This window comes from Haliotis rubra, unplaced genomic scaffold (assembly GCF_003918875.1).
Source record: "Haliotis rubra isolate DU_JTF1 unplaced genomic scaffold, ASM391887v1 Scf70, whole genome shotgun sequence".
In the NCBI taxonomy this organism is placed as follows: Eukaryota; Metazoa; Mollusca; class Gastropoda; order Lepetellida; family Haliotidae; genus Haliotis; species Haliotis rubra.
Genome location: NW_025767413.1, coordinates 1,048,063 through 1,065,348, shown reverse-complemented (window position 1 = coordinate 1,065,348; position 17,286 = coordinate 1,048,063). Strand labels below are relative to the sequence as shown.

General features: G+C 40.9%; 2 protein-coding genes across 2 annotated transcripts; both read left to right on the top strand.

Moving 5' to 3' along the window:
• The first annotated feature begins 1,207 nt into the window (after nt 1–1,207).
• Nucleotides 1,208–7,462, top strand: LOC124258804 (14-3-3 protein zeta-like). Its single transcript, XM_046692893.1, has 5 exons — nt 1,208–1,529; nt 3,227–3,350; nt 3,974–4,134; nt 4,618–4,713; nt 7,055–7,462. The coding sequence occupies exons 1-5, from the start codon at nt 1,230–1,232 to the stop codon at nt 7,082–7,084; spliced, it is 711 nt and encodes a 236-aa protein (XP_046548849.1). The 5' UTR covers nt 1,208–1,229; the 3' UTR covers nt 7,085–7,462.
• A 1,286-nt stretch (nt 7,463–8,748) lies between these two features.
• LOC124258803 (14-3-3 protein beta/alpha-like) lies at nt 8,749–15,384 on the top strand. The gene is made up of 6 exons (XM_046692892.1): nt 8,749–8,981; nt 12,286–12,458; nt 13,322–13,445; nt 13,536–13,696; nt 14,214–14,309; nt 14,662–15,384. Exons 1-6 carry the CDS (start codon nt 8,852–8,854, stop codon nt 14,698–14,700), a joined length of 723 nt encoding a protein of 240 aa, XP_046548848.1. The 5' UTR covers nt 8,749–8,851; the 3' UTR covers nt 14,701–15,384.
• The last annotated feature ends 1,902 nt before the right edge of the window (nt 15,385–17,286 follow it).

Sequence of the window (17,286 nt, the reverse complement as noted above, 5' to 3'; positions counted from 1 at the left end):
GAAAGGTTTATATTCGGAATACTTTCTCCCCTTTGTGATCTCCCTAACCCGAAATTGGTCTAGCTTAAGAACTGTTGGTCAGCAACTTAAGACAGCATAAAAAATACTGTAAACTTTTTATTTTAAAAGTAGAACCGACGGCTTTACGGAGGCCACTAATGGTATTGGATCTTATTATACAAAAACATTAAGAAACAGATCGATAATTCATACAACCTAAAACATTAACACAACAATGTGTAGCGATGTAGATAGGGGGTCGTCTCAAGAAATTTCTGGAATTTGTTCGTCCCCGAAAAAACAGGTTCAAATGCTTCAAAACTCCATATATATGACGGCGGGCTGTAAATAAACGATTCTCGACCAGGCAAACCAGTGATTGATATTATGAACGACAAACGATCGAATGGTTACAGTGAACCTGACGTCCCGATCCATTAAGTTGCCTCGTATGGTAAGCATTTGTTGCTGGTTACCCAATGAGTTCTCGAGACCTAAAAGTTTTAGCTGCTGGAAACAATGTTTGGGATTTGTGAGTAAATTTCATAGCAAAATTACAACTATTTTATGTAGATTAATTATACATATCCAGATTTTCATGAAAATTATTTATGCTACACTAAATTAACATGTAAGTCTATGGAAATTACGTCAAGTGTCCGAATACCTTTTGGACGACACTGTATATCTATGAAGTCAGCGAGCCTGGCTATAGGATCCAGTTAGTAGTCTTGTACGATAAGCATGGGATGCTGAAGACCAATTTTAACCCTGATCTTCACGGGTAAGAGCCAAGGTACGTAATGAAGACCTAGTTGCGTCAGATATTGACAATTTTGGTGATACGATTTTTAAGTCTTAAAACCTCGCAGTTTCTCAAGATACGCACGTATCTTGTACCATACACATCCACTGTTTGAGAGGCATTCTAGAAGTTGTAAGTAATGGGAATGACAAGTGTTTATTGATGATAGTAATTGATGCTTGAAAACAGTATAGGTATCTATACCGAAATGTCGCTATTGTACAATGAAGAAGTTGATCATCCATAAACACTTGTCATTCCCATACACATCCACTCTTGCTTGCAACTGAACGTTTTTTGAAAAGTATCGCCCTAGTTTCTACTACAAAAAGGCTTTGAGACTAACCACGCTTACTAGACATCTTCAATAATCAATACGAGACACTTGATCGGACTTCTAACTTGACGAATCCAATACATCAAAATGTCTGAGGAAGGAATGCAGTTGCTTCTTAAGGTCCGACTAGCCGACCAAGCAGAGAGGTATGACGACATGGTCAAGTTCATAAATGACCTTGTAGAGAACCATTCTGGAAACTTCATAGACCCCTCACTCCTTCACCACATCTCTGTGGCCTACAAGAACGCTGTGGGGGAACGTCGGGCATCCTGGAGGAGTGTGAACGAATGGGAGCGGAGCGGTGCGAAAGAGGAGGCGGCGGTCATGCATGACTACCAGAACACCATAGCAACAGAGCTGTTGGACATCTGCACACAGATGTTGGTAAGCCTTTTAAGAAAATCATTTGTTATTAAAGCAAATAACATTCTTGTTGAAAGTGATGTTAGTGCAATTTGAAATTTTCTAATGGGGAAATGAAACACGTGCGTAGAAGCTAATCAATATGTTACATTCGTCCAAGTTTGACTCTTGTGAATAAAACGTATTAACACCTACATATGCTTTCGTAAAATTAACATTTTTTATTTAGCCTAATAAATGCCCTTCGGCAATATTGATTGTGCCCGTTTCCTCTAACATCGAATTGAACCGCATTCGTATTTTCATCCATTATCTTTTCTTTGATGATTATCAATGAACTCCTCTCAACAAACAAAGACGTCAAGCAGAGGTACACATGAGGCGAAAACCCCGGTATAAAGAGACATATAATTACGAGATTAACATTTCTTACAACTCTTTGATGGGTAAATATAGGAATCCTTCGGTTATGAGTACATAGAGAAACTTATTGATATTGGTTGGTCTTGAACATAGAGCGTTTTAACCAAAGCCAAGAAACAATGTATCCAGCCAGTTCATGAGGTATAAGGAAACAGGAAATACCTTTGAGTTGTGTCACTGTGACACAGTTCGACTGGCTGAGGTGTCATGCTGCAGTCTGAGCATTATAAATAGCATTATATTTCCTAAGATGCACTATCATAGCACGTAATGTGTTTAGAATGGTTTCTACAGTCCAGAACTTTCAGATGATTTCACACGACTTGCGTTTCACTTGTGTGGAAACATTTGATTTTTCCTTTATCTTTAGAGCTTTTGTGACTTAACGTGGTGACGATAGATGCAGTTAAGTCTGTCTTCAAAAGTTCAGGATTATTTGCAATTGAGAGCAAATGCCATCTGAAGGTTACAGAAAATACAAAACGTGAAATGAACTTCCGCATTGATGACATCTTTGTGAAATTTCGTGATAAGACATTTAGACAAGAAGTTAAACATCCCCATGGGTACCACCTGTGCTCCCCTTTTTTGTAGATTTGTTTCTTCATCTACTAGTATATGACTTCGATTGCTCGGACTGACAATATGAAAACAAGAGAAATTGGCCCAAGAAGTGTATACTGGTTAGTGTCTAATCGTTGAAATGGCAGTAGAATGCGTGGAGCGTTGATCAACCAGATCAATGATCAGTGAACTAACCTACTTCATGATGAAAACGAGCATACCTTTCCATATCACAAGACATATCTGTCAAATTGGGAGTCGATTGTACGACTGAGGGGCCATGGTTTATGAATGTCATTCATATAGTGATGGTACCTTTTCTTCGTGGAAAAATAGGTTGACCGTATCCTATCCCGTCGGTGGCACACATCACAAACACCTGCAAATGCAAGTCAATTGTTCAAGTCAAAAAAGGTTTTGCATCAGACAGTGTTTTAGTGACTGATTCACATGTTTGCTATAACTGTTTGACAGCCTTCCAGAAGCCTCGAAAAGTTGTAACCATGTTCACGCAGCTTCTGGGCAAAAGTCTCAAATACACTCACCCACATATACAGTTATATCATTTAATACCAAATATGAGCCGATATGATGGAGCATAATGTCAAAAACCCAACTGATGAAGATCTCTCGGGGCCCTTAAATAAGTGAATCAGACCAGTGCACTCCGCAACCTTCTAGTAGATGAACATTGTCATCAGTACCTTTTCAGTGTTGTCTATTTGGTCTAGGACCTGATAAACAAGCATCTTCTTCCCAAGACGAAAGACCATCCCAATGAAATTCTCCTTCTGAAGCTTAAAGGTGACTACTTCCGGTACAAGGCGGAAGTGCAGACAGAAGAAGCTAAGCAAGGTTTGTCAAATTAGTTAGGTAAAGCTGAGTTGTTCATAACTATTTAGTGTTTGCCATTAAGAATTCTAGACAATAATCGTATATTACCCGGCTAATGAAAAGAATAGATGTTCACTGTATGTTTGCGTTACGGATATGCAGGATTACGCCCCTTAGAAGTGCGACTGTTTGTTGATCATACGCTACCACATACGCCGTGATTAAAATAATCTGTAATCTTTCAAATGTAATTTTATTAATGGTAGTAATATCATAATCTTGAACTGCAAATTAGGCCTTTCTCCAACATTGAACTGACACGGCGTGTTAATGCTGGAGTAATGTTCAGATCGAAGCTAAACCAACCTCACGCACTTTCTGTAGGCGTCATCCAGCGGATGCGGATGATGATATCTAGATAATCTGCCTGTATTCAAACTAAGTATATTAAATTCAGATATTTCACTCAGATTCGACAAGGGGTATTCAACTGAAGTGACAGATTGCTTTTAATTATATTTTACGAAACAATAAATAAAAAGTAAATCGTGTTGCAATTAGCCTGGAGTACTGGCCAGGAGTTAATCTATGAGTTTTTGCTCTGGTAATAAGATTCTCAAACCACACTGAATGTTTTGCTTAAGATTCCTTGGAGAACGCTGATGCGACCTACACGGAGGCCATGAGGAGGGTGATAGGTGTGCTGCGGCCGTGTCACCCAGTGAGGCTAGAACTAGCTCTCAACTACTCCGTCCTCAAGTTTGAGATGCACGAACAGGAGGAGGCGTGCAGGATAGCCAAGCTGGTAAGCTGGTAAACACTAAAACAGAGCGTATGCAAGATTTCATAACAATCTTAGCCTGTGCCAACCCGGGATTCAATCCAATGAAATAGCAGCGGGACGATACTTCAGTATACACCGATATACCCATCTTGGTGCAATAAATGATAATTTAACATTGTTCTATATAAATATATACTTACATTCAAATTGCGCGTTCTGTTGTTAGCATGAATGGTGGAGCAGTATTCCCAACGCTGTTTATTTCCAAATGGAATAACATTGTTAGATGATTCCTGACTAACACGTGCGTTTAGATATCAACCACTGCACATGGCAACTTATTGGTGCCTAAGTAAAATGACAGGGCGAGATGGACATCACAACCAAAACATTTCATAATTGGACTACTCCAGGTCCTATTACATTACACACATTGCAACACTAATCTAAACATTATTTGGGGGCTTTTATCCGACTACAGTACACTATCTAACCATGTTGCAGGCATTTGAAGACGCCATGGATACTGTGCATAAAGTAGACGGGGAAGACTACGTAAACAGCACCAGCACCATGCAGATACTGAGAGACAATCTGGTTGTAAGTATTTCTGCTGTTGAGCGGTACCCGGTGGTATAAGGAGCAACATCAAATCAAGCTGGGACGCGACAGGGACCGGTTTCCACCCCTATCACTGTGTTACGACTAAATATTATGTTATGAGCTTTGTGTTGAAAAAACCTAGTGCTAACATCGTCGTTTGAGCCATGGGGGCTGGCATGGGGGCAACCTACCAACAAACAAACAAAACAAACGAACAAAACCAACCAACAAACAAAAAACAACACAGCGCGAACATGAGTATTTGGTTTCTTACTTTAATCGCATTTTCTATCGAACCTTAGTCCGGGCATGACAAGCAAACACTTAATCTACAAGGCGACTCCATCCGCTCGAAAGTACATGTGTTTCTTCCTTTGTTTCACATTAAAGAGGGGTTTCATGGTGACACCGGGTGTTAAAATAGGCCCCCACCAACCTTAGGGGCAACATTGTGGATTGGGCGGTCAGACGCACAGACATGATTCATTCCGTTGGGCTGTCCTCCGTTTCCGAACGCAAAATATCAATAAGTGAGTTGTCTGGTCCCAGATTGATTATTTACAGCAGTCACATGGTTGGAATAAGGGCAGCTAAAAAACAACAACAACAACAACAACATAACCAAACCGTATTCTGCATTAGGCAATGGCACTTTTACAGTGCAAGATCAGGGTTAGAATTGATCTTCAGTAACCCATGCTTGTCATAAGAGGCGACTAACGGGATCGGGTGGTCAGGCTCGATGACTTGGTTGACACGTGTAATCGGTTCCCAACTGCGTAGATCGATACTCATGCTGTCGATCACAGGATTGTCTGGTCCACTCGATTATTTACAGACCGCCGCCATATATCTTGAATATTGCTGAGTGCGGCGTTAAACAACCAACCAACCACCTTTTTAGGTGCATTTCATACTTTTCTACAGTTCAGTGAAGACATCCATGGTGTTATATTAATGACTAAACTACAAAACGTATATTCGGTAATTTGCACCACGGGGCCGTATTGAGATATTTAAGAAGAGAACTCCTGGCGGCGCGCTGATATCATCAAGTATCCATCAAGTAGACATGCACAGATCCAGGAAGATAGTTCCAGCATGGTCGGTAGTCCCTGGAGGCTGCTTTCAGGAATTGTGTTAGTGTCGGTATAACAGAGTATATCGTCTTGGTATTACTGCAATTCATCTTGTTGACCTGGAGATAAAGTGCCACTTACCATGACGCTCTTCGTAAGTGCATGGGGTCAAGGGGTCGAGGTGGGGGGAAACTGGCGGGTTTTTAAGATGTGACAAAGTTAGTTCGTTGCTAAGATGTCAGTACGTTAGCTAGTAACTAAGATGTGAGCAATTTTAGGGTTACTATATGCGAGAAAGGTATTGGGTTGGTAAGATGTCCGTAAGTTAGCTTGTAACTAAGATGTGAGCAATTTTAGGGTTACTATATGCGAGAAAGGTATTGGGTTGCTAAGATGTCAGTACGTTAGCTAGTAACTAAGATGTGAGCAATTTTAGGGTTACTATATGCGAGAAAGTTACTGGGTTGCTAAGATGTCCGTAAGTTAGCTTGTAACTAAGATGTAAGCAATCATTTGGGTTACCAAAATGCGAGAAAGTTACTGGGTTGGTAAGATGTGACCAAGTTACCGGACAACTATTTTTCTAAAATATGAGTACGTTGCCGTGTTACTACAATATGAAGACGCGATTGGGTTACTAAGATGTTAACAGGTTACTGACTTACATACCTGTGAACAGGTGAGCAAGCTACCAAGTAACTGGGATGTGAGCATGATGCCGGGTACTTGAGCCAGTTACTGAGAGGTGAGCAAATAACGGGGCTGCTAAGATGTGAACAGGTTACCGATCCTAACGCGATTATTTACCACCGGCATATGGTTGGAACTGCGAGGTTAAGAAGGAAACAAAGACGAGCAAGACAGAAACATATCCAAACTAAGCTCAGACACAGTAGAGGCTGGTCCAGTTGTCTAAGGCTGAAATTTGCTGTGCAGTTGCGTTCGTTGATTCTGGGTTCGAATCCAGGTTCGTAACGATTGTTTCTAGGTTTGTCTGCACCATGCCCGTACTCAGTTTGGTGAACGTCTCCGACTGGCCTCACCTCGGCTACAGCTGACACGCCGTGTTATAACTGGAATACTGCTTAAAGTAGCGTCAACCCAAACTCACTCACTCATTCGTGCTCTGCAGTCCCGTAAAGGATCCTGTCAGCAAACTGTTAATTTTTAAACGTAAAATATTCACTCAGACCTGAGACTCAGACCTGTCAGATACAACCAAACAGTGAGACTTTAATTCCAGTACTTTATTCTTTCAGCAATGGACGCTGTTGCCAGACAGGAAGTGAGAGGGGAATACAGATCTCACCAGACGAACTATCGTGGACTGGGGAACGTTTAATAACTCACTTTTTGATTCGACAGGATTCTAACTACATGTCACCTGAATTGTTCCGGAGTGGGTGGAATCGCAGACATATGTGGGAGTCAGACTGTTGTGGGCAGAGGTCTGACGGTGTAGGAGTTGTACGGCTTGCACATTATTGACATCGATTGTAGGCTGGAGTTAACTCCTGTTTTGTATTTTTTGTATATTTTGGAGATGTTTTCTTGCATGCATATCGTAAATACCCGTAACCGTTGTGGTAAGCGGCGTTAGGGTTTTGTTGTATCAAAAGGTATCTGGTTTTGTGTTTTGCAATAAAAAGGATACAAATCCAACGTCAGTGCTTTTATATCTTTTTCTCCGAGACTTTATTGAAGATTGTGGTTCTGCCCTCCACGCAGCCTCTGAGCAGTGGTGACCGGTTAAGATCCGGGTTGGAAATAGTCATTAGCAACCGATAAGAGGAGACTAACTGGATCGGTGGGTCAGGTTTGGTTGATGTGTGTCATCGTTATCAAGTTGCGTAGATCGATGTTTATGAAGTCAAACATAGGATTATCTGGTCCAAACTCGTTGATTCTGTTGACAGACCGCTATCGTATATTTGGGAGCGGTACTGGTTAAATCGTTCGCTCGTAAAGCCAAATGTGTGAGCTCGTTCCCCGCCATGGGAAGCTAAAAGCGGCGTAAGAACTCAGTTCGTCGTGATATTGCTGGGATGTTAACAAAGGCGGCGTAAGACACCAGTCACTCATGTACCTGGAATAATGGTGAATGTGGCGTGATACGGCATTCTCACATACAACTCAGTGATCACGATGGGTAACTTTAACCTGACCATTTGACCAAGGTCAGTATGTTTCAAGTGACTGTTTTGCCTTTACCTCAATGGAATCTTTTACGGTGGATATTCGGGGCTGGTCATTTGCTTGATTGGCGTTTTGTATCTATATGTATTTACGACTTGTGAAGATCCGGGATAGAGTTCAGTAACCCATGCTTGTCGTAAGAGGTGACTAACGGGATCGGTTGGTCGGGCTCGCTGGCTTGGTTGACACATGTCATCGTATTCCAATTGCTTAGATCGATGCCCATGCTGTTGATCACTGGATTGTCTGGTCCAGACTCGATTATTTACAGACTGCCGCCATATAGCTTGAATACTGCTGAGTGCGGCGTTTAACACCAACCACCTGCATGTGTGTGTAAGCAAATGCTTACACAAGCTATATTTGTCCACATCACAGAACCTGTTCACATATATTTACATGCCCCCAAAACACTTCGTCCATAGCTCACCTCCAAGGATCAATAACTCACCACGTGGCCGGCAACTTGATGATGCAACATCTCACATTCCTATATGTATTACGAAAAGCCTGTAATAGGTTATTAAAACCAATCCTATAAATCGTTATTATACTGGTGTTTTTAATATTAATAAGCAACGGTCTAATAGTTTTCGACACGAACGAGATGCTTGCACGGGTGAATGACTCTTCTCCTGATCAATGAATATACACTTCATCAATAATGCTATTGTACTACCACGCTGTAACGGAAGATGTAGTCTATCAGGGCCAAAGTAGTAAACAGAATGGCCCTTACCGAGTATAACGTAACGCTATCTTTTGTAAAGCTGGAGTTGTGTGGGATACATGCAGAGAGAGTTAAGTGGCGTACCTACAATACTATCAGGCAAGAACACAGACGTTAATACTACAAAAATATGGCTTTAAGCGAACAGGAGAAGTTGCTTCTGAAGCTGAAGATGGCCGAGAGTGCCGAACGATACACGGACATGCTGGAAGTTGTGAAACGTTTGGCCCAAGAGTACCCGGAATATCTCATTAAAGAAGGTGAGTTGGCATTAGCTCTGCTGTCCACGGGCTGGCACAGAGCACACACCGTATGACCTGCAACTCATCTGGGCCCCAGATAAGCATTAAATAGAATGCGATAATACATGGTAAGATAAGTCGTCGGTCACATGTTGTAACTCTGATGTGATTGTTGGAAGGCATATTGTTGTTTACTCAATCGTTAACATCAGTATTATTAACATCTGTTTGTGAATATTGACTCCATGCTAGAGAGAGAGAGAGAGAGAGAGAGAGAGAGAGAGAGAGAGAGAGAGAGAGAGAGAGAGAGAGAGAGAGAGAGAGAGAGAGAGAGAGAGAGAGAGAGAGAGAGAGAGAGAGAGAGAGAGAGAGAGAGTTCATGTGACAAATTGCGTAACTAAATTGCAGCAGTGGCACTTTATAGTAAAGAAAGCATCTATCTCCAGCATCCGAGTCCGAACGAAAACATCAAAACGAAGTATGCTATATGAGTCGGTGTTAATGTTTTGGGGATGAGCGAGTGGTCGCCAACAACCCAGTTGCCTGTTTATATACTGCAGGAACTCCAGTCTTACGTCAACTATAACACACAGGAACACTGCTTCTAGTACCTGATGTTATTGTTTACAGATTAAAAGAACTCTTGTCCCAGACCAGCTGACACTACAGTGTTCAACCTACAGGATCTCGGGTTCCAAGCTAATTGTAGATACTTATTATATTCTGTAGGATCCCTTTGTAGGTCAGCTGAAGTACCAGTTTGTAAACTACAAGAACTCCAGTTCAAGAGAAACTAAACTGTGTTTAACCCAGACGATTTCTGTGTCGGGTGAAGTTACAGTATATAACCCGCGCAAACACTTGTTCAAGATCAGCTGAAATTACGTTTTATAACCTACATGATTTCTATTAACTAGGTCAGGTGAGGTTACAGGTTAGAACCTGCAGGTTTCTTGGTTCTAGACCCATCGAAGTCACAGTTTACAGTCTCCCTGATGTCTGCTGTCTAGTAGTGTTGGTCCGATTAATTGAAATAATCGAAGATTGGTCGCAGTGACTAAACGACCAAACAATCGATCATGTTTTCTCATAATCGAACACAAACAATTCTGGAACATTTTTGCATTAACAATATTTTTCACACGGTTGGTTCTGTCTGTTACATTTCATGAGCACTACAAGCTCGTTCCAAGTGACAATTGAATTTATCTTTAAAACCCTACGAAATTTATGTTCCTAAGGTACTAGATATCATTTAAAGATGTGCAATTTGCAAAAAAACACACCAATGAACAACATGTTTTTTCTTTATGGTTTTGTGCTTTTACAAAAATATCAGGAACATTTCATACATGACGCTAACCAATTATTTTCGACGATTGATCGGTTGTAATGAACCAATCATCAATTATGAGATTTTAACCAATTCCCAACACTACTGTCTAGGTTAGGTGAAGTTACAGTTTATGACCTATAGGTTCTTTGGTTCTGGGATAGTTGAAAGTTCAAATAGTGGTGGGAAATTGGGAATCGGTTGTGATTTCCATGTGTTTGTTATTGTCTCAGACTTCTAAAGGTAAAGTACAGTTCAGAGACAGATGGTTGAACATGTAGAGGTACACAAAAGAAAAGATTTTGGGGGGCTCTTTTATGGTTTATTATTTACCATCAACAGCATCAATTACCAATCAAACAATAACTCTTGTCAGATGTCATAAAAACACTACATGACTAAATGCCGGTGACTGACTAGAAAAGTGAATAAAAAACATTCAAACAATGGGAATGACACCTCCACTCAAACTTTTGCATCTGGGTACTACTGTTCTACTATTACTATATTTTTAGATACGTAACTATGGATACGTAAATAAAGGCGTTATTCGCCGCCGGAAAAGCACAAGAAGTGACTGTCTGCTCGCTTTACCTCGAAGATCGAGTTTTACGTATTTAAACTCATTAAAGTCATTTCAAAGAAAGGTAATACCGTATATTAGCGTAGATAAGCCGAATTTTGAAGACCAAAAAAGGCAGCCTATAGAAGGGGGTCGACTTATCTACGGGTAACACTTTCGTCAAACCTTTTTCCTGGACATCGTATCACTTCGCACAAGTATAAAGAGAAAATGACTTTGTCAGTGAAGACGTAAAATTTGCAATTAACCATCACTAGACAAGATTATTTACCTTTTCAGTTCTAATTTGTTTTTGCTAGGCATTGCATTATATGCAGGGATTAAGATTACCGTGTGTACATGTATTTGTCTCGTAGCCGGAAATAGCAATCAGCTGTGCACACGTTTCCCGGCGATCTTGTTGAAACATGCCCAATAATATCACAGGATGAATTCTGACGCAGTGATCGTTAAACTTTAATAATTTAAAACTATTATTCTACCAAGAGAAATATATCTCAGCATTGTGTAATTTTACTTACAAGTATTACTCTATAAATGTAAATTATGTATAATCAACACTAAGGTTATACGGACCCTCACGGACAAGGTAAGCGGAAGTTGTATGCGCATGGAAATAAACGTGCACGCACACACGTTTTCACCTATGTCACTGTAAACTAGCGGTCAATTGATGGCGAGGCGGTAATCAGTTTGTGATTGTTAAGAATAATGTTAAATTGGTGCTATCGTTATCGGAGCGAAATGCGTACCCTCATGAACATGGTAAGCGGAAGTTGTACGCGCATGGAATGAGGTGAAATGCACATGACAGTTTGTTGTGATAGCCAGCTCCAATAAATATGGCATTTACATAGGCGTGACCCATGAAAACGGGTGAAAATGAAGTGTGCACCCCTCCTTTCTCAAGAGGGTGCAACCCCCCCTTTCTAAAAAAAAGCTATATCCGCCCCTGCATTTAGCAAAACAAAATATTTATACGTATCCATTTTCTGTCAACTACACTTCATTTCGAGACGTGTGTAGACGCAATATGATTGTGATTTCTGTAAATAATGCGGATAGAAGTTATGATCATCGGTAACTGGCAGTTGTCTTGTGGTCTGAGTTGGGTATTCTTTACTGTTTTCGAAAGAATTCTTACCGACAATCGATTATGAAATTTTGCAATCAATTGTCGCGTCGTGAAAGGGTAACCAATCAATTTTCGATTATAATCGATCATCGGAACACCACTAAGTCCAAGGTCAGTGTCTTCAGGAACTCAAATTCTTATGACCTGCAGTCGACTAGAGGAACGTGTGTTTGTTCCAAGTTAATGAACATTTTAACAGCACCATGGCCCATAGATTGCCCAAACTGTTTATGTTTTAGACTCTTGTCTACGAAACATGTTGGTGTTCCAGGTCAGCTGAAGTTCCTGTCCATCGCCTTCAAGAACTGTGTTGGACACCGGCGCTGTTCGTGGAGAATCATTAACAGTATGCCCCAGGCCACCAACGAGAGGACGAAAGATATCATGAGACGGTTTTTGGCGAACATTGAAGACGAGCTCACAGAGTACTGCACAGACATAGTGGTATCTTATGTTTATTACATATTTACCATGTTATTGGGTGATTTATGTGTTAACCTGCAATCATCAATATTCCTGCTTTATACCGGTGGTTCTTACCTCTATCCGTACTATCTCTGTCATTAACTGGTGTAAAGTACACACCTGATGCTTTGGTAAAATGTTTTCCTGAAAACAGCGTAATATTTAGAAAAATGTTTTGATTGCGACTCACAAGTCACAAACATTGTGTACGTGTTGCAATAACACTATAGATATCGTACCCAATTGGAACATTGCTAGCAAAATATTTACGTTGTTTTAATAGTCTCAAAAAACCAGGTGTACGTTCTTTTGTGCATTATAAGTTGTTCACTGGTCACGAGGGGGGCATGGGTTGATGTACCCTCGATGTTTATTTCCCATGTAAACCAACCCATGCCCCACTTGTGACCAGTGAACAACGAATTTATCTTACCGAACACCTTAATGTTAATTTTGAATTGTTTGAAGCACGGGTACAAATCTTTTTGTAGCCATCGCTAGATTTTGCTGACAAGAAAAACAGATTTAGAGCTATCTCCCTTCCATCGATTTGCATTCGCAAAACATCGGTAATTTCCGTACATCATACGTGATTCAATGTTATTCGAGATAAAGAATTACTACCACGAAGTACCAAATGAGTTGCCATTGACAGCGGGGTACATTGAAATGTTACTCGCTTGTAAGCGGGGTACATTGAAAATAATAGAAGAGTGCTCAGCCAATCAGAAAGCGACATTTATGTGTGAGGTAAGATAACAGTATATGTGAACATGACCTCTATAGTGAAATTGGCTTTGCATGAACTTTATTATCTCAATTCTCTGTTTTTTCCTGACTAGGACATTATCGACAAACATTTACTCAAAGTTGCAACTACGATGGATGCGAAGGTCAGTCTTCTCAAAACCAAGGGAGATTACTCTCGATATATGGCGGAAATTCAAACAGCTGACAAAAAAGCAGGTAATGTCGTTATTTAGTCTCTTTAATGCCGTTTGATAACACTGATATTTTAAGACACGTGATATAATGCATAATATGTTAACATTTCAGCATCGGTGAGCAATGCAGAGACGTTTTATAAGAAAGCCATGACGGAAGTGGAGTCAATGCCTCCGACCCACCCAGAGAAGCTTGGCCTGGCTCTCAACGTGTCTGTGTTCTACTATGAGATTGCAGAGAACCGCCACCATGCTTGTAAATTAGCCAAATCGGTCAGTACATCCGCTGTATGGGGAGATGTCTCAGCGTTTTGAAGGACAGCTCAACGATAATGTGTATGCATTGAATAGATAGTGGACGATAGTACGAGCACCGAAAACACACAAACGTGACTATATGTTCATATGATCCCAGCTGTTGTCTCCTCCAGTCTTTTACCAAATCAAAAAGGCTTAAAATGAAGGGACTAGAAGCGTTCGGAGGTAATGCTAGTCGTTGCTACGATTATTCAGTTAGGATCGGTTGATTAGTTGCATTTTGCTAGCGCCAGAGCTTCTAATAAGCAATTTGGATTAAGCAAACTTAGCGAGTCTGACCATCCGATTCCTGTCGCGGCGAGAAACGAAGGTTCCTAAAGTTTAGTTTCAACCCGGATCTTCACTGGTGTTGGGACGGTGGGATAGCCTAGTGGTTAATTCCTCACATGGGTACAATGTGTGAAGCCCATTTCTGGTGTCCCCCGCCGTGATATCGCTGGAATATTGCTAAAAGCGGCGTATCTACTTTCAGGCGTTCGACGCGGCCATTGCCGACCTGGACAACCTTGATGAAACCAACTACAAGAGCAGCACGCAGATACTCCAACTCATCAGAGATAACTTAACGGTAAGTTCCACCACGACACACTGTACGACATCGCAACATGTCGACCTGGAGACTCGAAATACCTCTTTATGTCATGACATTTACCGCCACATTACTTGAATATTGCTGAGCGCGGCATAAAACTCAACTCACACACTCACAACATATACTTGATGGTTCCATAAGTGAAAATAAGTAATTGCACACAGAAATTCATAATCTAATTGCTATCACTTTCGGACATTTATTCATCTGACACAGGAGTCGGACACAAAGTCTTCAGTCATGTTGATGTAATCAAAACCCTGATTATGTTGCAGTATGTTTCTTCAAACCGTATTGGAAGAGATAACCTTTCCGTTCTATGTTCTAGTTATGGACTTCGGAGGACCCGGATGACAGTACAGATTGATGCACACTCCGATACATCAAACACAGGATATGTTCCATCAGTTTACTTCACTTACAATATATACTGAACATATTGATATTTAGAAGCGCTCTGAGCAAACCCTTTATGTCATAACATTGATCACCAGAGAGTCATTGTTGATAACGTATGCTAAAATCAATACAGGCATTATGTTAGTTGAACGTTTCAATTGATCACCCATAGTATTATTTGTTGACGGTGGTATAAATCCATAATGTTTATGCTGACCTTTCTTAAGGAGATTGTGAACTATCACAACTCCCCATTTTACAATCCATGTGTAGCTTTCTTCTACTTACTAGTTTGTATGTGATCTTTGACCAGAAATAGTAATACCGTGTTGGCCCATTTTATTAAGTCAAGTCTATAAATTCTACCCTATGAAGTCATTTTTTCAAACGTATTTATCATTTACAAAAGACATATGTAATAATGATGTTAATTGTAAGGCAATACATATTTTAAACATATATGTTTTACTGAGAACGATTTCAAGGGTTTCTGAATAAATCTTCCTTTCAACACATCAGTTATAGTGTAAATTTCGCAACATTTTGTTAATTAATAAGTATCCCCTTCAAAAGAACTGTGTGTAAGAGGTTCTGGTAAGATAACTCCATTATTTGCTGCTGATTATGAGGAAATAAAAGTTGGTATTGTAAATAATGTCTTGAGTGTACATTTGCCACAACTCACAACATTCTGATTGCCACAGGTAAACATAAATTCTACCTTAGGCACCGAGGAGCCTAAAACGAAGAACGTTATGAGTGAGTGGATGAATATAGTTTTTTAACAACATTTCAGGAATTTCACGGCATGGGACACCACGATTAGGTTTTACATAGTGTACCCGTTTGGGGAGTCGAACCCTAGACTTTGACGTCAACAGTGAACGATTTAGCTATTTGGACACCTACCCGCACCTTGTGGTCCCATCCAAATCGGGCGATAGATTGCAATTAACGTATAGCTTTATATTCGTTCATCGCGTAGAGCTGGTTGAGGAACATTCAAACACTGTTGTGTCGAGGAAGATGTCTAAAGAAAGAATAGTCAGTGACCAAGCTTGTACTTCGAGAAAATCCTGCAGTTCGACTCGGGAGTGTTTGAGTGTATAATCCGCTTGCTCGAGTGAGTGAGTGAGTTTTATGCCGCTTTTAGCAATATTTCAGCAATATCACGGCGGGGGACACCAGAAATGGGCTTCACACATTGTACCTACGTAGGGAATCGAGCCCGGGTCTTCGGCGTGACGAACGGACACTTTAACCACTAGACTACCCCACCGCCCCGTTATGTAGCAAGACGTAATAATACCATTTACAAACAGAAACAATGTAATACGTGAGCGTCACTTAATAAATACTACATGTGTACATGTGTACATGTTGTTGATTTGTCCTTTTCACATATGGGATTTGCCCCCTCTTGCTTCACTTGTTTGCAGCTAAAGCTAAAGCTTTATAACTGCTGGGTGATATCATCTGAATACGTGTACAGGAAACACCCTGCGTTTACAAAATAACCTCTCCATTTGCATGTATTTGTATTTACCTATCTACTTTGGTAAACCCAGCCCAGTCACGACCTAGACAGTGACCTAGACCATCCTCGGCATTTTACGAACTGTTTTGTCACGAAATCTTCGTTCAGATTTCAAGCAAATATAAAGTATCACGTTTATAGTGACTAATGGCCTCAAATTATTCCTAACAGGTTAAATAGACATATACATCATTTAGAAATTGTAGATAATAGAGAGAGATAACAGGGCATACCAGTAGGGTGAGGTAGACACATGTTTCAGGTAGTAGGTGACATAGACACATGTTTCAGGTAGTGCGTGAGATAGACACATGTTTCAGGTAGTGGGTGAGAGAGACACATGTTTCAGGTAGTGCGTGAGATACACACATGTTTCAAGTAGTGGGTGAAATAGACACACGTGTCAAGTGTCGGGTGAGGTAGACATATTTCAGGTAGTGGTTGAGATAGACACACGTGTCAAGTGTTGGGTAAAGTAAACACATGCTTCAGGTAGTGGTTGAGATAGACACATGTGTCAAGTGTCGGGTGAGGTAGACAGATGTGTCAGGTAGTGGGTGAGATAGACACACGTGTCAAGTGTCGGGTGAGGTAGACACATGTGTCAGGTAGTGGGTGAGATAGACACGTGTCAAGTGTCGGGTGAGGTATACACAAATGTCAGGTGGTGGGTGAGATAGACACGTGTCTGGTGAGGTAGACACATATGTCAGGTAGTGGGTGAGATAGACACACGTGTCAAGTGTCATGTGAAGTAGACACATGTTTCAGGTAGTGGGTGAGATAGACACACGTGTCAAGTGTCGGGTGAAGTAAACACATGTTTCAGGTAGTGGGTGAGATAGACACACGTGTCAAGTGTGTCAGGGGTGGGTGAGTAGACACATGTGTATTGTGAGGTGATGTGTCAGGTAGTGGGTGAGATAGACACACGTGTCAAGTGTCGGGGCGGACACATGTGTCAGGTAGTGGGTGAGATAGACACACGTGTCAAGTGTCGGGTGAAGTAAACACATG

Coding starts and splice junctions, on each gene's coding strand:
- LOC124258804 (XM_046692893.1), top strand. CDS start 1,230: ATGTCTGAGGAAGGAATGCAGTTGCTTCTTAAGGTCCGACTAGCCGAC. Junction 3,351..3,973: donor GACAGAAGAAGCTAAGCAAG/GTTTGTCAAATT, acceptor GTTTTGCTTAAG/ATTCCTTGGAGAACGCTGAT. Junction 4,714..7,054: donor TACTGAGAGACAATCTGGTT/GTAAGTATTTCT, acceptor TTATTCTTTCAG/CAATGGACGCTGTTGCCAGA.
- LOC124258803 (XM_046692892.1), top strand. CDS start 8,852: ATGGCTTTAAGCGAACAGGAGAAGTTGCTTCTGAAGCTGAAGATGGCC. Junction 8,982..12,285: donor GGAATATCTCATTAAAGAAG/GTGAGTTGGCAT, acceptor TTGGTGTTCCAG/GTCAGCTGAAGTTCCTGTCC. Junction 12,459..13,321: donor AGTACTGCACAGACATAGTG/GTATCTTATGTT, acceptor TTTCCTGACTAG/GACATTATCGACAAACATTT.